At 51.0% G+C, this 21,266-nt stretch overlaps 1 protein-coding gene across 3 annotated transcripts; it reads left to right on the plus strand.

Annotated features, from left to right (window-relative positions):
* Positions 1–15,527: 15,527 nt before the first annotated feature.
* Rpl38 (ribosomal protein L38) lies at positions 15,528–18,865 on the plus strand. 3 transcript variants are annotated; one of them, XM_069993204.1, is made up of 5 exons: positions 15,528–15,600; positions 15,777–15,804; positions 15,933–15,993; positions 18,449–18,571; positions 18,796–18,865. In XM_069993204.1, exons 2-5 carry the CDS (start codon positions 15,802–15,804, stop codon positions 18,819–18,821), a joined length of 213 nt encoding a protein of 70 aa, XP_069849305.1. In that variant the 5' UTR covers positions 15,528–15,600; positions 15,777–15,801; the 3' UTR covers positions 18,822–18,865. The 3 variants fall into 3 exon arrangements, with proteins under 3 accessions (XP_069849305.1, XP_069849304.1, XP_069849306.1); XM_069993203.1 differs by having other exon boundaries at positions 15,528–15,584; XM_069993205.1 differs by having other exon boundaries at positions 15,578–15,643.
* The last annotated feature ends 2,401 nt before the right edge of the window (positions 18,866–21,266 follow it).

Genomic DNA, 21,266 nt, shown 5'->3' on the forward strand with positions numbered 1-21,266 from the left:
CCGGTGGCTCATGCCTGTAATCCTAGCTACTCAGGAGACTGAGGATCAGGGTTCAAAGCCAGCCTGGGCAGGAAAATCTGTGAGACTCTTATCTCCAATAAACCACTAGAAAACCAGAAATGGTGCTGTAGCTCAAGTAGTAGAGTGCTAGCCTTGAGCTGAAGAGCTGAGGGTCAGTGTTCAGGCCCAGAGTTCAAGCCCCATGACTGACAAAAGAAAAAAAAGAAGAATCTCACAATGTTCCCGCTTGGGCAGGCTTTGAACTGAGATCCTCAGATCTCAGCCTTCTGAGTAGCTAGGATTACATGTGTGAGTCACAAGCACCCGGCAGTGACAGAAGAGCTAGACAGGAAGGATGCAGTTTTACAGGAAGTCACAACTATTACCCTTCCCAGAAGCCTTTTCTGCTCTTGGACCTCAAGGCTGAGACAGGCATGCACACACACACACACACACACACACACACACACACACATGTGTACCCACACACCCCCCCACACACACACGCATGATGTTCTTTCCTTTCCCAGCCTGGAAAAGGAAGAACTCATCAAGTCTCCCCAACTCTTTACCCACACCTCACCTCCCACCGCCTATGCCCCTCTTGCCAGAGTCCATAGGAAAACCCTAACCGTCTCCATTAGCTAGAGTATTTGGGGGCTTAGAAGGTGGCTCAGTGGTAGAGTGCTTGCCTCCCATGCCCTGGGTTCAATTCCTCAGCATCACAAACAGAAAAGGCCACAAGTGGCGCTGTGGCTCAAGTGGTAGAGCACTAGCCTTGAGTCAAAGCAGCTCAGGGGCATCACGTAGGCCTTGAGTTCAAGGCCCAGGACCAGAGGGGATAAAAGAACATTTCAACTGCTGCTTGCAGGTGAACCCCCACCCCACCTTTCCCCCCAACCTGGTTCCTGGGCCAGCTGGGGGTGGGCAGGGGGAGGGGAGGGGACTCAGGCAACAGCCAGACACCCCAGAGTGATAGCTCATCCACCTGCCCCCTCCAAACCCAACCCCCCTTCCCGCCCTGCGGCCTGTGACTTCAGAGCATGGGACTGAGTCTCATCAACAAGAAATTTGAAGCCATTAAAATACAATAAAAGAGAAATTAAATGTAATCACTCTGTAAATTATGACTAATTGAAACATCAATTGTAATTTTTATGATCTGCGTTCAAGTGAGTGATGCCACCAGTCAGGAGATGAAATTTGGAAGATGGTAGAGATGGTCTATCATGTCCTCTGTGCCAGTCTCCCGCCCGCCCTAGCTGCCAACTTCCTTCCAAAGGGTCTTCCAAACACCCCCACACACACCCCTGTTGCTCACACCCCAGGTCCCTGGGTGCCCGTGGGGGGGAGCCTTCAGGTGGAAGGCTGCCTGGCTTTCTTGGATTAGGGTTTCGAGCCCCAGCCAACACGCAGGCCCAGTAGAAGAACACCAAGCTCAGAAATGGTGGGAGAGGACGGTCCCTAAGGCCTCTGATCTCCCAGCAGGCCGCTGGTTTCACCATACGGCAGTGGATGGGGCGGGGGAGGGGGAGGGGGAGGGGGTCCAGTCCATCTGCCTCTATCCCTACTCCCCCCCAATCCCGTGCAAGCGCTCTGTCCCCCACATAGCTGTGAGGGAGACAGTGTGGGTGTGGGTGGCCCATGCCTGGAGCTTGAGGACCAGTGGTGTCTTAATCTCCAATCAGCGGCAAATCAATACATTTAACATGTTTTTATTAAGACATAACTCACATGCCATAGAGTTCAGCCTTTTATGATACATATTTTAGCTGAGCACTGGTGGCTCACGCCTGTAATCCTAACTACTCAGGAGACTGAAATCTGAGGATCTGAAGCCAAATGAGAGCAAGACATCATGCCTTCAAGCCCCAGTACTGGCACAATACTCATGCTAATAATAAACCTCCAGATTAAAGAGAACCATGGATAAGGATAAAAAAATAATTTTTTAAAAAAAATCTCCATTCCTTTCTGAATGAGGTTACAGCCAAAGGTCAGGAAGGCCAGACCAAAGAAAAACCAGACTATTCTTCAAGGAAACTTTCTATTAAATTATAAAATACATATATAAAATACCCAGACCATGGGATAAAATGAGGTAAGTTTGCACAAAGGAAGACACAACTAGTGAACTTAGCTTCTAGAGCCCTCGAGAAAGAAACAGAACAGAGCCAGGTGCTGGTGGCTCATACCTGTCATCCTAGCTACTCAGGAGGCTGAAATCTGAGGATCAAGGTTCAAAGCCAGCCTGGGCAGGAAAGTCTATGAGACTCTTATCCCCAATGAACCACCAAAAAGCTAGAAGTGGAGGTGTGGCTCAAATGCTAGAGCACTAGCGTTTGAGGGGGGAAAAAAAAACTCAGGGTGGCACCCAGGTCCTGAGTTCAAGACCTCCCCCCACACCTCCTCATATCCTTTCCAACCCCTATTCTGGAAACTAGCTCCTGCCCTGCTCTTTGTTACCAGGTAAAAGCTAGATACTGGGAGAGAAGGGCTGATAACTACTAAGGAAAGCACAGATGGGCAGTGTGGTACCCCAGCTGCCAAGAGGAACGCATCTCCCAGCCCACAGCATGCACCAGACTCCAGTCCAGAAGGAGGCGCTGCCCCAGGAGGCGGAGGTGGAGAGAGGGCTCTGTGTGTGTACAGACACGCTGGGGTGTGTGCATGTCACCACTGGGGTCCCGCCTCCCACCACTGGCATCTGGCCTTCTTTTCTGTCCAACAAAAATAAACATACTCCAGAAGGGCTTAGATTGATTAACTCAGGCTCCGCTCCCTCCATGTTATTGACATTTGGGGCTGGATCGGTCCAGGTTATAGAGCTGTCTTGTGTCTTGTGGGATGTTTAGCAGTTTTCCTGGCCTCTAGCCACACACCAGACGCTCGAGGAAACTCTCCCTCCCCCAAGCTGCAACCACTTACAGCCACTGGGTGTGGTGACTGATACTCATCAGCCCCACTACTTAGAAAGCGGAGATCCGAGGGCCAGTTAGACAAAAAGTTTGCAAAACGCCACCTCAGTAGAAAAAGCTAGGCATGGTGGTGCACCCTCTCATCTCAGCTATAGTGGGAGGTATAATAGGAGGATCATGGTCCAGACTGGCCCAAGCAAAAAGCAAGATCTTATCTCAAAAATAACCAGTATAAAGGGTATAAAGGGCTACAGGTGTGGCTCCAATAGTAAAGCACTTACCTACTAAGAATAAGGCCTGAGTTCAAATCCTAGTACTGCCCCTCACCCCCCCCCCCCAAAAAAAAGGCTTCCAAGGTCCAGGGGGAAGGAAATAACCCATCTGTTCCCAAAAACTACTGTCCTCCTCCAAGAAGGACCCTGGCCTTGGTCCTGTTTGGAGGCAGAAGGGATAGAGGCTGAGCTCAGAAACCCTACCCCCCTCCTTCCACTCAGCTCTGCACTGCTCAGTATTCCAGCATTCTAACAACCAGCAGCCATCCTGAGCCCATAGAGAGAAGAGCGGCTGCCCGGAGCTGGCCCCGGCTGGAGGCAGGATTCTCACGTGCTCCGGAGAGATAAGAGGAAGGAGCAGCGTTCTGAGATTGGATTTCAATTAAAATGATTAGCACTGTTTATTTAGAGTCTGAAGCTGCACCCAGTCTGTAGTGTGTTGTTGTGAGTTTAAAGAAATAAAGGAGGGGCTTGGGGGGGGAGGGGAGGCAATTTAGCCCAAATTGAAAAAGTCCTCCTGTAATTAGAAGATCAGAGACTATCCAGTGAGAGGATCGATAATGGGAAATCTAAGTGCCACTATGGGCAAAGATTACAGTTTTGAATCGCTCCATCTTGGATTTAATTTTCTTTCTCATTGTCTCATTGCTGAGAGACTCTCTGCTCTACTTCCCCAACTGGAAAGAGGCAGGCAGGCCATAGGGCTGCACCAAGTCCAGAAGTCCACGACCCTGTGCCAGTCCTGGGGCTTGAACTCAGGAACTCCAGCTCTCATTTGGCTTTTTCTGCTCAAGGCTGGTGCACTACCACTTGAGACACAGCTCTTCTGGCTTTTTGCCAATCAACTTGGGGAGAAGAACCTTGTGGATTTTCTGCCCAAGCTGCCTTTGAACCCTGATCCTCAGATCCCAACCTTCTAAGTAGCTAAGATTACAGGTGTGATCCACTGGCATCATATATATATATGTGAATACACACACTTCTTTCATGTTGTTCCCTGCCTTCCAAGCCCAAGATGGCTGCTCCAGCTCCAGCCATCACTCTACACAAGCCACCCAAGAGGAAAGAGAAAGGAAAGGAAAAGAAAGGCCACACTGCTTCCCTTGACACCAATTCTCCTCATACCCTATTGGCTATAAGTGAGTCATATGGCTATAAGTAACTGCAAAGGATACTGGGATGTGTAGTTTTCTTTCTTGCCAGGTAAATACTAGAAGAATTCTAACCCACCTGGGTTGTTGTGTGGGTTTCCTGGGGGAGGTGATGTCTCATCTGAGCTGGGAACAAGCAAAGTGAAACAACTTTCCAGACTGTGGGAATTCAGAGGCCTCTGGGCCCTGTCCATGGTGCTGACCCACAGGCCCTGCCAGGAGCCCTAGTTCTAACGCAAGGTCAAGCCAGTCCTTGATCCCCACCATCAACCCACGCTAGCATGGCACAGAACCCTGCGTGATGGGCAGGCAGGATAGTAGTGGTGAGGCGTCTAACTACACATCACATTTTCATAATGACCTTCCTGTTTCTTCTCTCAGTCTAACTGGTCAGTCAGTGACCATTAAGTTCCTCATTAGCAAAAAAGATTTAGATGGGCTCATTAAGATAACAAATGACCCCAAGGTACAGCTGGCTAGACTCTTGTCTTTATTATTTTTTTCCTTCTTTATCAAAAAATAATGCAACCACCCAGCAACAATGGGTCACACCTGTAATCCTAGCTACTCAGGAGGCCGAGATCGGAAGATTGAGGTTCAAAGTCAGCCAGGGCAAGAAAGTCCATGAGACTCATCTCCAATTAACCACCAAAAGCTGGAAGTGGAATTGTGGCTCCAGTGGTACAATACTAGCCTTGAGTTCAAAAGCTCAGGGAGGTCGAGCGGCCAATGGCAGTGGCTCACGCCTGTAATCCTAGCTACTCAGGAGGCTGAGATCTGAGGATTGCAGTTCAAAACCAGCCTGGGTGGGAAAGTCTGGGAGAGTCTTATCTTCAATTAAGCACCAGAAATCAGGAAGTGGCCCTGTGGCTTATGTGGTAGAGTACTTACCTTGAGCTGAAGAGCTGAGGGACAGCGCCCAGGCCCAGAGCTCAAGCTAGGGACTGACATATCCAGACATATGTGTGTATATGTACATGTGTATATGTGTGTGTGTGTATATGTATATATATGGCACCTCATATTCTGTGTGCCCCTCTAGACCCCTGAGACTCTTCAAGGGAACACCTTAAGGGGCAGTTGAGGTACAGCAGACATGCCACAATAGATTTAAGTATACAATATTCCCAAATCAAGGCCTGGTCTTTTGCCACCTTGGATTAAAGCTGACTCATCCTGAATTCAGTGTTTAAACCTTTCCAAGTCACCCCTAATCCCCCTCTCCAATACCTTCTCAGGTCCTCTCCTCATGCCCCTTGCATCCAGACGCTGGCAGATGGCATCAACTGCTGCTGATCAATAGTTCAATCATTCTGGGAAACCGCCAACATCACAGGAGCTGTGCGAAAGGAGCCCCGGTAGGAATATTTACACCCCAGGCATCCGCAGACACTGCCAAGGAAGGCTTTTTCTCACAAAGCAAGATTTTAGACAATTGCCAATGCTCCCCTTGGATGTCAGACTTGCACCACTCCCTGCTTCCAGCACAATCCCCTCTGCCAGCATCTCTTCCCTCGGCCTAGAAGGCCTCCCTGTCCCACTTTGCCAAATGGCAGAAACCCAGTCCCTACTTGGGCCCCCAAGCGGAAGTCCAGCCCCGCTTCTGCGCTCTGACAGGTCGGGGATCTTAGGTCCCAGCCAAGAGTCTCATCTTCCTCTTCTGCCTGACGGATCATTTGGTTTCCATTTTGGGGGAAGGTGATGGCAAAGTAGCTGGATGAGAAAAGTAGAAAATGTGGGAAGAGAAGTGGGAGAAGGTGATCTTGTCAGCCAGGCCAGAAAATACAGCTGCCATCAGAGAGATCAGGAAACTGACAACTGCTGTTTTTCTGGGGCCACCAAGCCTCTGACTTCTGCTTACATCTACCCTGTGGGGTATCTGTGGCTTCCTCCCCAGGTCTGATGTGACTCCAATCCACGAGGATTCCACTCCTCCGTGCACATCTACCTTTCTCCCAGCCCCACCAGGCCCCCTTACTTCAGAGTGAAATCCAAGAGCAAGGCCATGTGGACAAGCCATAGCCACCTCCCTTCCCTCCTGATGTGTGGGTGGGTTGGGGGGGGGAGCACTAAAGACTTCATCTGAGGTCATTAGCAAATCAACTGCAGCTGTCTTGCTCCATTAATACCAGATCACCTGTCAGGCAAAGGCTGCAAGACAGATTCACAGTGGCAAGGAACTGGACAGGGACAGAGGCAGGATCACCAGGGTCCTTGGCTGACACCCCCAAGGCCACAAAGGAGGGAACAGCTCAGCAAAGGGAATATCCATTGCTGAGGAGGGGAAAGGAGGAAGAGGGGCATCTGGAGGCCCTGACTCTGGGAAGCAGCCCTGCCTGCTCTCAAAACTCCCTCCCCGGCCAGGCACCGGTGGATGGCTCACACCTGTAATCGTAGCTACTCAGGAGGCTGGCTGTTCAAAGCCAGCCCAGGCAGGAAAGTCCGTGAGACCCTTATCTCCAATTAACCACCAGAAAACCAGAAGTGGCGCTGTGGCTCAGATGGTAGAGCACTTGCCTTGAGCTGAATTGCTGAGGGAAAGTGCCCAGACCCAGAGTTCAAGCCCCATGACTGATCAACCGAAAAAGAAAATTCCCTCCCCAAAACTGGAAGCAGCAGGAGGCTGGCTAAGGGCACTTCCTGCCTCAGTCTCCCTCCTCCAATGATTCTGGTCATTTCTAGTGCTGGTCATCCTCTGGAAGGAGGCAGTAGCAGTGGATTCTCACCATCGTAGCCACCGGAAGTCTCACTTTCCAGCGCAGGGAACAGGAAGAGAGGAGGATGTGGGAATCAGGATCCCTTGTGCATCGGCATCCGCACTCCAGGACCGCCCTCTCCGGGTCTCCTCCGGACTCCGGGTTCCTCCACAGCCTCGGCGCGCCTGTGCTCTAAGGCCCGTACCTACGCGCCCGCACGTGGTCTGTGCGCAGAGTGGTGATTTATGCAGCCCACAGACCCTCCAGACCCCGCTTCTCACCATGCATCCTGAACAGCCTCTTTCATCTCACACCTGGGAGGCGCTGCAGCGTTCTGGTAATTGCTTTTGGAACTGCGGTCACCAGTTTAATTGGTAGAACTTGTCCTGGGCACCTCGCACAGAGAAGTCACCTTGGGGCCATCTTTCTCCCGAGGCAGGGAAATGTATGGCTAGACAGAGTCACCTGTGTGTAAAGAGGGCCTCCACCTGTGGCTAAAGGGCTGGCTTGGGAATGGGGGTGGGGAAGGGGGTGGTAAGGAGGCAAAAAGCCCTGACACCTGGTAAGGGCCGCACTGAAGCGAGCCAGCCAAGCACCAGGGGCTCCCCTGCCTTGGGATCATGAGGGACACAGAGACCTATGGCTCCACCCCTTAGGACAACGTCCATGAATCTGTTGAGTTCCACCATGACACACCATGGTGGTAAGGGAGACCAGTGTGCTGATTCTGAGCCCCCCTCCCTTCCTCATGTCCCATGTCCCACAGTCCCTCCCTACAGCCCAGGCTCCTGAGGCCTGGTGACAAGGCCATCCCTGCCCCTCAGGTCAGCATTCTGCGTCTCTGTACCCTCCTCCCTTGACTTCCCCCTAAAGCACGCACCTCCAAATTCACCCTGAAACCACCTCTCTCTGAACTTGTCTCCTGTCAGGACCCAGGAGGCTTCTGGGAGAGTGGGGGGTGGAGGTGGGTTGGGGGTAAGCAAGTGTCCCCCCCAACCCCAGGAAGCTCTTGTTCCCCTCCCTCCCCTCCACAGATGGGCCTTGGGGTGGAGGATATAGGGAGGTGACCTCACCCCCATTCATATATCCCACCCAGGGCCTCTGGTCCAGCTCTCCCATCCCCTCATCCCTCAAGCCTACCCTGCAGTGCTGCAGCTGAAAGGAGGGGGCAAAGCACACACACACACACACACACACACACACACACACACACACACACACACACACACACACACACACACACACACACACACGCCAGAGAGAGCCTGGAGGACCCACACAACCGAGGGCAAGGAATGGAGGAAAGCAGAGAGGGGCAAACGAAACAGTCAGACAGACAGAGGAGGTAGGGAGCTGGCAGAGCACAGGGTGGAGGGCTGTCTAGGAATTGGCTATTGGGACAGAGTCAAACCTTTGTGGGGGGGGACTTCCAAGGAGCATTCAGCAGGGAGAAAACCTCCCCCACAGAGGCCCTGCCCAGGACCAAAGCCCACCCACAACACACACACACCCCAGTCACGGGGTTATCTCTGATTCAGTTACTCCTACACCGCCACCACCACCCACATCCTCCATCCTGCATTCAATCCAGCCTCTTCAAGGGACCAGCATGTGAATGACCAGCCACAGACCTGGCCACCGGCCTTCCCCCCCACCCACAGACTCCCACCTAGTGGGGAGCCCACCATCCTCCAGACACAGCTGCTGATACCGCCACTGACATCCAGGACACTCCACACCGTGTGATTTATGAACTTTAATTTGCCCAGATCCTCCGTTATGCCTGTCAGGGTTTTTGTCTCGTGGAACACCCCCTTCCCCCCCGCCCCCCCGCCCCAGCCCCTCTCCCCTTCCCTGATGTTTAATTTGAAGCATCCGTCTGTAGCATCCCAAGGTGGGGATGGCGGCAGGGCTGGATGTATTCACCACTGACAGCGCCATTGATTTTCTCTCTTGGACTGCATAATGCAAGATCTATACACACCGATAGGCTGGCCCCTGCCCTTCCTTTGAAGGAACGGTGCCCTTTTTCTATCTCACTCTGATGTCCCCTCACCCTGGCACATGCTGATATATAGGAGGGGTGTCTGTCCCCTGCACTGAAGATAGATTCTCCTGGGCCCTGGGATGACTGTCCTCGCTGGCGGACGCCGTTCAATCTGTCCTCTTTACAGGAGCAGATTGGACACTGGGGGAGCAGCTTGCAGAGTGAAAGGAGGAGGGCAGGGGAGCTGAGGAGCTGTCATCTATCAGGAGAGACGCTGAGCCCCTTTCCAAGGCTCCTCCTGACTCACCGAGCCTGAGCCAGGGAGCCTGTTCACCTTGCAGCCCTCCTCCTCCTCCTCCTCCTTCCCCTCCTCCCCCTCCTCCTCCTCCTCCTCCCCCTCCTCCCCCTCCTCCTCCTCCTCCTTCTTCTCTTCCTCCTCCTCCTCCTCACTGGGCAGCTGCAGACAGGTGTCTAGATGATCCATTGTGATCTGCAGCAGCCTGGCCCAAAGCAAGAATTAATAATACACCCTGCACCACCGAAGCTGACATTCTGTGGAGATTGTTAGAAATCTCCCAGCTAGGTCTGGAAGCATGGCTCAAGTGGTAGAGTGCTTGCCTAAAAAATTGCAATGCCCTGAGTTCAAAACTCCAGTAATGAGACAGAGACAGATATACACAGAGAGAGAATGAGAATCTTCCAGCTAGAGACTAATAGGGCTGCTTAAGAATGGATTCCACCTCCAGAAAGACTACCAGGATTGAAGTCACTCAATCTGATTGCTCCTTTCGTCTTGTCCCCTGGAACATCCTAGGCATGAGGGTGGCATGTTCTGGCACTTTGTCTGGAGATGTTAAGTGGATTCTTAAGACAAATCCATGTTCTACTCATCCTCACCTGGCCCCCACCCTCTAGTCCCCAACCCAGATGGAGCCTTTTCTGCCCCACTACAGGCCTTGTCATTGTGAGTTCCCTAAGATAAAGATAGAATTGTGTTTTCATGGGGCTGGGAAGGTGGCCCAGTGGTAGAGTGCTTGCCTTGCATGCATGAGGCCCTGGGTTCGATTCCTCAGCACCACATAAGCAAAAAAAAAAAGCCGGAAGTGGCACTGTGGCTCAAGTGGTAGAGCGCTAGCCTTGAGCTGAAGAGCTGAGGGACAGCGCCCAGGCCCAGAGTTCAGGCCCCACAACCGGACCCAAAAAAAAAAAAAAAAAAAAGAATTGTGTTTTCATTTCTTTTGTTGGTGGTGGTGGTGGTGGTGGTTGTGGGGCTTGAACTCTGTCCATGCACGCTGTCCCTCAGCTCTTCAGCTCAAGGTGAGTGCTCTACCACTTGAGCCACAGCACCACTTCCTGTTTTCTGGTGGTTAATTGAAGATAAGAGTCTCACAGACTTTCCTGCCTGGGCTGGCTTTGAACTGCGATCCTGAGTAGTAGGATTACAGGCATGAGCCACAGGTACCCGGCTTTTGTGTTTCCATTTCTTTTTTCTTTGGTCGGTTGTGGGGCCTGAACTCTGGGCCTGGGCGCTGTCCCTCAGCTCTTCAGCTCAAGGCTACCGCTCTACCACTTGAGCCACTTCCGGCTTTTTCCTTTTTGCTTATGTGGTGCTGAGGAATAGAACCCAGGGCCTCAGGCATGCAAGGCAAGCGCTCTACCACTGAGCCACCTTCCCAGCCCCGTGTTTCCATTTCTTTAGCCCATGCCCAGAGCCTAGCACTGAGCTGAAGCCACACAAAATTGCTCTGAATGGATGGATGATGGCTGGCTAGCTGGCTGGCTGGCTGGATGGATGGATGGATGGATGGATGGATGTTGAGGAGGAGAAGGCACTCAGCATGAGCTCTGAACCCACTGAGAACCTAAGGGGTAGGGTGCTTCGCAACTCTGAAAGGTAGTGTTTTTCCTCCCTGGTCTTGTCCTGCCCCCCTCTCCCCAATACAAGGTTTGCAGCCACCCTCTAGGTTGAGGACAGCATCCTGGCTGTCCCCAGGTATGGATGCTACTCTGGTGACTATAAATCATCACATCAAACTTAGTAGTACAGAGCCCTGAGTACAAGGCAGCACCCAGTATGGTAATCCTCTGAGCACCCCAGAAAAAGCTTTTGAACCCCTAATCTAAACACAAATAGGACAAGCAGATTACAAAGACAGTGCTAGGCCCAGAAGCAAGCTGGCCACAGGCAGAGAACTGAGAAACCCACTGGAAATGTATCCCAGTGGTAGCCTGCTTGCCTAGCATGTGTGATGCCAGCCCCAAGGGAAACAAAACAAAAAAGCCAGGTGTAAATGGTGCATGCCTGTAATCCTAGCTACTCAGGAGGCTGAGACCTGGAGGATTGCAGTCCAAGGCCAGCACAGGCAGAATAGTCTGCAACACTCTCTCTCCAATTAACCAGCAAAAAGCTACTTGGAGGCATAACTTGGGTGGTAGAGTGCCTGCCAACAAGCACAAGGCTCTGAGTTCAAACCCATATAAGCACACATTTTTTTTTTTTTTGGGTCCGGTTGTGGGGAACTCTGGGCCTGGGCGCTGTCCCTCAGCTCTTCAGCTCAAGGCTAGCACTCTACCACTTGAGCCACAGCGCCACTTCCGGCTTTTTTCTTTTTGCTTATGTGGTGCTGAGGAATCGAACCCAGGGCCTCAGGCATGCAAGGCAAGCACTCTACCACTGAGCCACCTTCCCAGCCCCAAGCACACATATTTTTAAAAAATCCTACAATGTTCAAAGGAGCCCTACCCTAAGCCCCCAAACAGCATGATCTGGTCCAAGAAGGGACAGTCAGTTCTGCTCTGATCAACCCTGTTGCAGCCCTATGGCCAGGCTCTGGCATTTAGCTCCATGTCTAAAAGAAGCTTAAGCCTGTCTGCTCCTCAGGGCCACCTAAGGGCCCTGTCTTTTAGTGGGCTGAAGAAAGGAGATTCCCTGTGTCAACTCAACATAAAATCACGAACCCCTTTCCTACACCTTGCATTCTTCCTCCACCTGCCCCACCCTGACCAAGAGGTTTGACTCCTGGGGAGTGGGCACAAAGGCCAGCCTGCTGACAGCCAGAGGTGTGGTCCTCCTGGAGATTGAGTGAGGTGGCAGCTGTGACTGCCAGGCATGAAATGCCATCAAATGGCATTTATAATTTGTATGTATGTATTGCTCAGCCTGAGATTTCCAGTTTCCAGCACAAGGCTGGTTGCGTCCCTTCCCACCTCCCATTCAGGTCTGTGCACCACCTGGTGGCCAGTTTTAGCCACTGCACCCAGGGTCCCGAACAGCCCAGGGAGGGAAGCCATGGTTGGACCTTGGTTCATATTTCGCTCCCCTACTTCCCCCCCCCAGGCCCCGCCCCGTGTGTGTGTGTGTGTGTGTGTGTGTGTGTGTGTGTGTGTGTGTGTGTCTGTCTGTCTGTCTGTCTGTCTGTCTGTGTCTCCATCTCTGTCTCTCTCTGTCTGCCTCTCCTCTCTCTCCCTCTCTCTCTCTCTCTCTCTCTCTCTCTCTCTCTCTTCTCTCCCACTCCTGGGGTCTTAAGCATCTGCCTAAAGCCTCTCAGCCTTTCCTCTACCCACCCCAGACCCTAGTTGCCTGTGTTCCTACCACATGGAACTTCACACCATCCCAGAATGCACTGCATTCTCCTGACTGTGGGCAAACATCTCTTCCTTCCTCCTTCTGATTGGAAGCTGCTCACTTCTATCATCCACCTTTCCTGGCAAACTTCTACTCACCCCTCAGGAAGCCTTCCATGACTCCCTCAGGAGGAATTATGTCCACTGACCTCTAGACCACACATTGCTCTCAGATCACAGCAGCCTCAAGGTCCCTTTGGATCATGTGTGTCCCACATTAGCCACCCATGGGTACCATTCTTGGTTTCTAACAGGTCCATGGGCCATTAAGAATAAAGGAATCTGCTGGGCACTGGTGGCCCACGCCTGTAATCCTAGCTACTTAGGAGGCTGAGATCTGAGGATCATGGGTCAAAGCCAGCCCAGGTAGGAAACTCCGTGAGACTCTTATCTACAATAAACCACCAGAAAAACCGGAAGTGGCACTGTAGCTCAAGTGGTAGAGCGCTCACCTTGAGCTGAAGAGCTGAGGGACAGTGCTCAGGCCCAGAGTTCAAGCCCCATGACCCACCAAAAAATAAAAAAAGAATAAAGGAATTCAAGCTGATGGGCTTCTAGGCAGCCAAGTTGATTCCTGCTGGAGCAGACAGGAGATGTGTGCTTTCTGGTACCTGCTCTGCCCTGCCCTGCCCCAGCTCCCACCAGGGCTAAGCCTGAGCCAGGCAGACTAATGGAAGACCTGAAGGAGACCAAGACTGGAATTCATCCCATGGATCCAGGCCTCCCCTTCTCTCCACATCCAGCTCCTGCTTCTGACCACCCTGCAAAGACCCTCCTCCTAGGCTCCAAGGTCAATGGTACTGCCCACCCCCAACCATCCCCAGGACCTCCAGCCTTTCACAGTCCAAACCTTCAAAGCTCCTGTTACTGCAGAGCCCTTCCCTCTGGACGCCCTGCTCTGCTTTTCAGTAGCTGCAGTTTATTTTGCTATTTGTTCCCCCCCTGGATCTTGTTCAAGACCTTGGATACTTGAACAAATGTGCCTTTGGGTTTGGTATTGTATATTTGTGCTCTCTTAAATTATATGATTCAAGTGGCCAACATCTGTCTTCCTGGATCGTTGCCAAAAAGGAAGCGCAGCTTCTTCCTCCTACCCCAACCCTCTGGCCAGCAGTGAGAAGATATGCCAGCCATTCACTAAACAAATAACTTCCTAGCACCTACCGCATGAAAGGCCCTGCTTTGAGTATATTAATCCTCCACTCCATCCTTCCTCTGGGTCCTCTCTCCACCCATTCTTTCCTCCCTCTATCCCTCCATCTCATGGTCCCTCCCTTCATCTGGCCCTACATACAGAGTGCTCCTAGATGGCTCATCTATTTAAGGATCTTTCAAGGACACCATTGAGCACCTACTGTGTACTCAATACTATTACCTTTGAAAGCTACTGACAGATGCTCAACCTTGACCTTTGCCCTCAAAGTAGAGTCTATGCGAATGTATAAAGGGATTAATGCAGAGCCCTTGGGAAAGTGCTCATCAGGATCAACAAGTGACAGTCAGGTCAGAGGTGCCTGATGACAGAGCTAAACTGTGAAAGACCATTAGTATTAGAGAAGATAGAAGGTACCCAGGACATTAAAAGGCCCTTGGATTGGCTCTAAGACAATGTGCAGGACAGAAAAGACAAGAATGGCCTTGAGTTGAGAGGAGTCAGGCTGAGAAATTCAGGGATGTCCCCTGACCAGGACTGAAGTACCCAAGAACCATGATTCTCAAATTACAGACCTCCAAACATTTAAAATGAAGCTTCTCCCTATTAGCTTTTCCTGCAGCCACCATCAGACACTTTTATGGTTGCAGAAGTGTGGTTGTGCTTCTTTCAAAGACACTCTAGCACAATTAGAGCATTTTCCAAAAAACATCTCTGCAGCAAAGAATTCTTCCTTTATTCTTCTTTATGTTGCCAGCCTCCTAGAAGGAGCTCAGCCTGGGCTCCCTCATCAGAGAGGAAAAAGAGGAGGTCAAGTTCATAGCAAAGTGCTCTTTCTCCTTAGGAGGACTACTATGTAATAAGTCCAAGGTAATTGCATTCTGCTGTGTGGTTATTAAATTTGGGGAAAACAAATATAATAAAATATAGATGTTGGTAGGGATTGAAAATAAAAGTGGAGGATAAAAATAACACCGATAACCACAGGTTTCCTGGAGCTTACCTTAAAGGATATTACTCAAGAACGAGGACATCTGTGTGCCCAGAAATTTACGACAGGCCCAGGATGGGGGCTGGAAGAGCCTTCCCAAAGCTACCCCTACTTTCCTGGGTCATGAAGGAGAGGTGGGTGGTGGGAGCTAGGCTGGGGAACCTGGCCCTCATGTCCTGGCTTGGGTAAGGTACTGCAGGGAACAGTAGAGAAAGCCTCCTGTTACTTGAGTAGGCATATGGGTAAAGCCCTACCGGAAGTAGTAACTTGATTTCACTTTATTCCAATTCCTGAAGGAATGGGAGCAGGAAGTAGGAAGGAGCCCTTGGCTGAACAGAGAACTGGGGAGACCCTACTGCTGACATTAGATGTTCTCCAACTGGAAGAGCAGCAGGAGACAGGTGCTTAGAGTTCCTTCCATTAAATGAAGAAAATACCTGCACAGACGCCCCAATGGACAGGTCTCATGAATCTCAAATACTACCTAGAAACGCCAAGCAAGGGTTTGGAGGATTTCAGGGACAAGAAAAGAAATGGTGGAGTGTGAAAAGAAGATGGATGAGGGGGTGGGAAAAGGAGGAAAGGGGAGGGAAGGGAAGAGGTTCCATGCTCGGTGGAGCTGTAATTACTAACAAAGACCAGAAAGGGGCAGGGAGGCTGAAACAAAACGCGTGGATGACTCTTGGCCCTTGGCGGACACCGTAATATCCCGGTTCCTCCGCCGGGAGGGTTTAACTACCCGGAAGCGGAAGTCTCGTTCTCTTCCGGTCTCTTTGGCTCCTGCCGCTTGCTGTGAGTGTCTGTGCTGGTACGAGGCGCAGAGGGGCCGATCCGGGGCAATCCTCGGCCGGGTGGGGTTCGGGAGTCCCGGGCTGGCCTCTAGGGTGCGCGGGGGAAGGACGGGGGTGCGGCGACCCGGAGATTTAGGAGAAGGAGGGGAGCAAGGGCGCGCTACGCGCTTGTAACACCGAGGTCTGTTTCCAGGCTCCGGCCCGCGCCGCGCGTCGCCATGGTGAGTTGGGCCTCGGCCCGGGCCCATCCTTGGGGGTGGAGGGTGGGAATGGTCATCCGGGGGGCGCGGGCCCCGCCGGGCGAGCGCGCGCAGGGTCTTCCCGAGATTCAACTCCTCTGTTGTTGCAGCCTCGCAAAATCGAAGAGATCAAAGATTTCCTGCTCACGGCCAGGAGGAAGGATGCCAAATGTAAGCGATGGCGGGCGCGGGCCAAGCCGGGTGGGGTGAGCATGCTGGGCCCCGCGGGGCGGGCCGGAAGCACGGGCCTGGCTGTCATTTCTCCTCCCAAAGGGCCAAACCCAGGGGCGAAGAGTTTGTAGGGCCGTCTTCCTTACTGGCTGTGAGAGTCGTGGGGTTTTGTTGTATGTGTTGGAAAAGAGGGACCTCTTAGAAGTTTTGGTGGGGATTTTTCGGGACAGGCCAGGCTATCCTGAAATTCCCCATCCTCCCTCTTGGCCCTCCTGAGGGCTGAGGTTTGAACTTGAGACTTGGGTAAATGAGTGCTCCACCATTTGAGCCATTACCTCCCCTCACACACCACCCCGAATCAAGGATTCACAGCATAGGAATCAGTTTAGCGCTGGCTGTGCATAGGTATCATCTTTAGTAGTCTATTGTCTTGCTATATTGTCCGCTTTGTAAATAAAGAGGTGAGGAATCACACCATAAGGGAGCAGGTGGTCTTCTGTTCTCAAGATTTTATACAAGGGAGGGAGTTGCTGATAACAGGTCTTGGGTTTATATACGTTGTGTTACTTGAGCCCCATGAAGACCCACATCATTCATGGAGGTGTAACAAAGTTGAGCTGAGGTGTTCAGGTCAACCATCTATACCATGGGGCAGTTACAACCAGAGGGTGGATAGGAAATGCTTTATATTTAGGCCCCCATACCAAAAGAGGGCCTTTGACTCCATGGTGCTGTATGAACTGGTGGCAGGGTGTGCCCGTGTGGCACATGGCTGCGCTATAAAGAGGCTGTCATTGGAGTGCCTTCCTTCAGTCTGGTTGTCCCCTGTTCAAGTCCAGCTCTCACAAGCATTTCTTACATTCCCTGGAAGGTTAAGAAATGATTAGGTGTATGGGGCTGGGAAGGTGGCTCAGTGGTAGAGCGCTTGGCCTTGCATGCCTGAGGCCCTGAGTTTGATTCCTCAGCACCACATAAGCAAAAAGAAGAAAGCTGGAAGTGGCGCTGTGGCTCAAGTGGTAGAACACTAGCCTTGAGCTGAAGAGCTGAGGGACAGCGCCCAGGCCAAGTTCAGGCCCCATCACCGGGAACCCCCCCCCCCCCAAAAAAAAAAGAAATGATTAGGTGATGTGTCTTATAAGGGTGGGGTCACAGTCCCCTAGGTGTGAGGTATTCATTAATTGGTCACAATAAGCTGGGGGTCTTCCACTTTTTTTTTTTTTTTTTTGGGTCCGGTCGTGGGACCTGAACTCTGGGCCTGGGTGCTGTCCCTCAGCTCTTCAGCTCAAGGCTAGCGCTCTACCACTTGAGCCACAGTGCCACTTCCGGCTTTTTTCTTTTTGCTTATGTGGTGCTGAGGAGTTGAACCCAGGGCCTCAGGCATGCAAGGCAAGCGCTCTACCACTGAGCCACCTTCCCAGCCCAGGGTCTTCCACTTTCAATTGAATAAAATCTACCATCCAGGCATGCAAGGCAAGCACTCTACCACTGAGCCACCTTCCCAGCCCAGGGTCTTCCACTTTCAATTGAATAAAATCTACCATCCTGGCCATTTTGGAACATAATGTCTTAGAATTGGTTTGGGGCTGGGTACCAGATTGCATGCCCCTATCATCCAAGCTTACAGCAGGCAGGATAAATTGGAGGGTTGGAGTCCAGGCTAGCCAAGGCAAAAGTAACCACAACAGAAAAGACTAGAGTATGGCTCAAGTGGTAGAGTGCTTACCTACTAAGTCTAAAGAGCTGAGTTTCCCCAGTACCTACAAAAAAAAAAAATTTTTTTTTACAGCTATCTGTAGAGCAATACAGTATACCTAGGGTACTGAAACAGTATGAATGGTTAAGTGTTCTGAGGTATTAAAAATAAGGCCAGAGCATTGGGCACCGGTGGCTTATGCTGATAATGCTAATCTACTGAAGTCTGAAGTATCAGTCACCAACAAAAGAGCAGGACTGGGGGCATGGTTAGCACTACTTCTTTTTTTTTTTGGCCAGTCATGGAGCTTGAAGTCAGGGTCTGGACACTGTCCCTGAGCTGCTTTTTGCTCAAGACTAGCACTCTACCACTTGAACCACAGTGCCACTCTGGCTTTTCTGTTTATGTAGTACTGAGGAATCAAACCCAGAGCTTCATGAATACTAGGCAAGCACTCTACCACTAAGCTACATTTTCGGCCCCTGAAAAGCTCTCTGATGCAATTAACACAATGTTCTCAGTGGTGATACTCAGTGTGACAAATACCTGTCTTAGATAGGCGGGAGTTCAGATGAAGTAGCTCCCAAGCTCTTGAGTACTGAGAGATTTCTGCCTTTGGGAGGCAAGAGGCAGTGTGGTGAGGTAGGCTCACACAACTCTATTCGTGGTTGCCACTCAGCAGTGTGGTCAGGTGATACTATACACATGAGGAACAGGAGCCTGCATGCTTCTGTAGCATTCTTAACTGCTCTGTTCTCACAGCTGTCAAGATTAAGAAAAACAAAGACAATGTGAAGTTCAAGGTGCGCTGCAGCAGATACCTGTACACCCTGGTCATCACAGACAAGGAGAAGGCAGAGAAGCTGAAGCAGTCCCTGCCTCCAGGTGAGGGCACCTGAGACTGAAGCTCATACTGGCAGAATGGAAGCCCAGAGTTTCCCTCCTGATCTCAGAAACGGGGAATTGGCCTGCAATTGACAGCTCTTATTGTTCTTAGCTCAAGGGCCTGAGTTCAAGCCCCAGTACTTTGAAGATATTTAAACTGAAAGCTCCCTGTGAAGACATAGATTCAAATGTAAAGCATCTTTTTTGTTTTTCTCCCCTTCTAGGTTTGGCGGTGAAGGAGCTAAAATGAACCAGACACAGATCGGAACTGTACATTAAAACCTTGAAAAGTCAGTCCTAAGTGTCCTTTGTCTTTAGAGATGGGAGGGTGTCTTGTCCCTGGAATTTGGGCTGGGGTCTCAGTGGAGAACTAAAGTGGGTCTTCTCAGTCCCCGTTGCAAGGTAAGTTGATAATGGGAACAAGGAGAGGAGCCAGATGCTCCCATACACCTGAGACTAGACAGCTGGTTTCAGGAGAATAAACCAATGAGAATTGAAGAGGGGGGAGATAGGAGGCTGCAGGCTAGGTCATCCTGAATACAGTGGGAGGCAGGAAGCTTACTGGCCTTACAGATGAAAGGACATTTAGATGAGTGGGGTCGATGGGCATGGAGCGGTGGGCTTGCGTCAGTGAAGGCAGTAATGGGAAGTGGGCCTGTCCCATCTGTGGAATAGTGTGGGACAGAGGCTGGTTCCTTCCTGGCGGATCTTAGCTAGGCCTCAAAGGCAGTGGGAATCCCCTGGCCAGCAGGGGGTGAGGGCCAGCTGCTTCCACATCCCCCAAAGGCCAAGGTCAACATAGAGAGTCCAGCCAATCTTGATCCTCTCTTAATCTCTGCCTCTTGTCCTATTATGTGGAAATTAACCAAACCTAGTAATTGTTAGCTTAAAAGTTTTGAACTTTTACTGGCACTGTCAACATGTGGAGTATGTTGAGATGAGCCACAAGGTGGCGTCACAATACAGCAAGTAACCATCTGGAGAATGGTTTGTACTCAGTTCCATTTTCAAGATGTCTCCTTTCCCCCCTTCTCTGCTTTTAAGAAGTATGGTATGGGGTTGGGAATGTGGCATAGTGCTAGAGTGCTTGCCTAGCATGCATGAAGCCCTGGGTTGGATTCCTAAGTACCACATACATAGAAAAAGCAGGAAGTGGCTCAAGTGGTAGAGTATGATCCTTGAACAAAAGCTCAGGGACAGTGCCCAGGTCCTTAGTTCAAACCCCAGGACTGGCAAAAAAAAAAAAAAAAAAGTATGGTATGTACCCCCTGTAATCCCAGCTACTTGGGAAAGCCAAAGGTAGAATTACTGTCTAGGCTGGCCCCATTGACCTTAACCTGAAAAAGCAAAGGGGGTTGGGGCTAGTGTTCAGTTGAGAGCCTGGCAAGTATGAGGTCCTGAGTTCAAGCCCTAGTACTGCCAAAAGAGTGAAACACTGCTTGGTTTATCTTGATGGTTCACCTAGCAGGGTTTGTAAGGGAGTGAGGTCATTTTGTGGGATCTGCTGCGTGTCTGGGAAGCCATTGGTTTTGTTTACCCCAGTAGAGGTTGGTACACAGGCCGCTTGCAGATACTGACATCTGAAATATGGTATCCTTGAACAGGATTCCCTAGGAAGAGAGTTGACAGCTCTGGTTCTTTTGTCCCTAGTTCTTTGTCCAGATGTTTGTCTCAGCTCCTAGGAGACCCTGTAGGATTTGGCTGGCTGGGCCAGAAAAGTCTCCTTTTCAGGCACCATTATTCAGTCTACAAGTGCACCTTGGGGTCAGGGCTGAGCCCAGAGATTGTGCTTGGGTAGGACAGTTTTGTGTTCGGGGTGTGTGCGCACTTGTTCGTGCTGGTCCAGGGGCTTCAATTCTGGGCACTGTCCTTGAGCTTTTGTGTTCCATGCTGGTACTCTACCAGTTGAGCCATACCTTCACTTTCAGCTTTGTGGTGATTGATAAGTGATGAGTTTACAGATTTTACTACCCAGCCTGGCTTTGAACTGTAATACTCAGATCTCAGCTTTCTGAGTAGCTAGGATTACAGGCATGAGCCACCATCGCACAGCTGAGTAGAATGGTTTTGAGCATACAGGTGCTGCTAACACTTAGCTATAGTGAACACTCAAAGGCTACTCCTCAGGTACATGATAAAGTGTGGGCCACAGTTGCTGGTTTCAGATTCATCTCTGGGAGGTTGGTTCCTGATCAGCCTCTGCTTTCCTGGCTCACCTAGTGATCCGCTGGCTTTCATAGAAACTGCTAGAACCCTGTCTCCCAGTTTGCAAACTAGCTCAGCAGGTTTTGATGGCTGGCTAAAGCTTTCTATAGCTCTGGCCTCCAGCCCCTACTCGTCTCCCCTGCACCATATTTAGTCTCCATCCCCACTGCTGCCTCCCTCTTAGGAACTTCTGGTTTCTTGCCCTGTCTTCTCTCAGGCACTATGTTTACCAGCTGGGAGGGAAATGGAAATCCAGGGCCTCACCAGTCAAATGAAATGGAGTGGTGGTGACAGGATGAGGAGCCTCAGCCTTCCCAGTGCCATTTGCCTGGTGGAGCAGGGGTAGCCCCTCTCCAATTCCAGGGGAAGGTGGCCTGTTACTCCCCATGAGGGCAGGGATTGTATTGGCCCATCCATGAAACTTTTCCATAATAGCCAAGATACAGAAGCAACCCCACAATGGATGAGTAATCCGAAAAATGTACTTCTA

This window comes from Dipodomys merriami, unplaced genomic scaffold (assembly GCF_024711535.1).
Source record: "Dipodomys merriami isolate MVZ:Mamm:240054 unplaced genomic scaffold, mDipMer1.0.p SCAF_42, whole genome shotgun sequence".
Classification (NCBI taxonomy): domain Eukaryota; kingdom Metazoa; phylum Chordata; class Mammalia; order Rodentia; family Heteromyidae; genus Dipodomys; species Dipodomys merriami.

Bases quoted from the DNA above. Each gene is read 5' to 3' on its own strand.
- Rpl38 (XM_069993204.1), top strand. The intron at 15,994-18,448 runs GTAAGCGATGGC...CTGTTCTCACAG, and splicing joins CAGGAGGAAGGATGCCAAAT to CTGTCAAGATTAAGAAAAAC. The intron at 18,572-18,795 runs GTGAGGGCACCT...CTCCCCTTCTAG, and splicing joins GAAGCAGTCCCTGCCTCCAG to GTTTGGCGGTGAAGGAGCTA.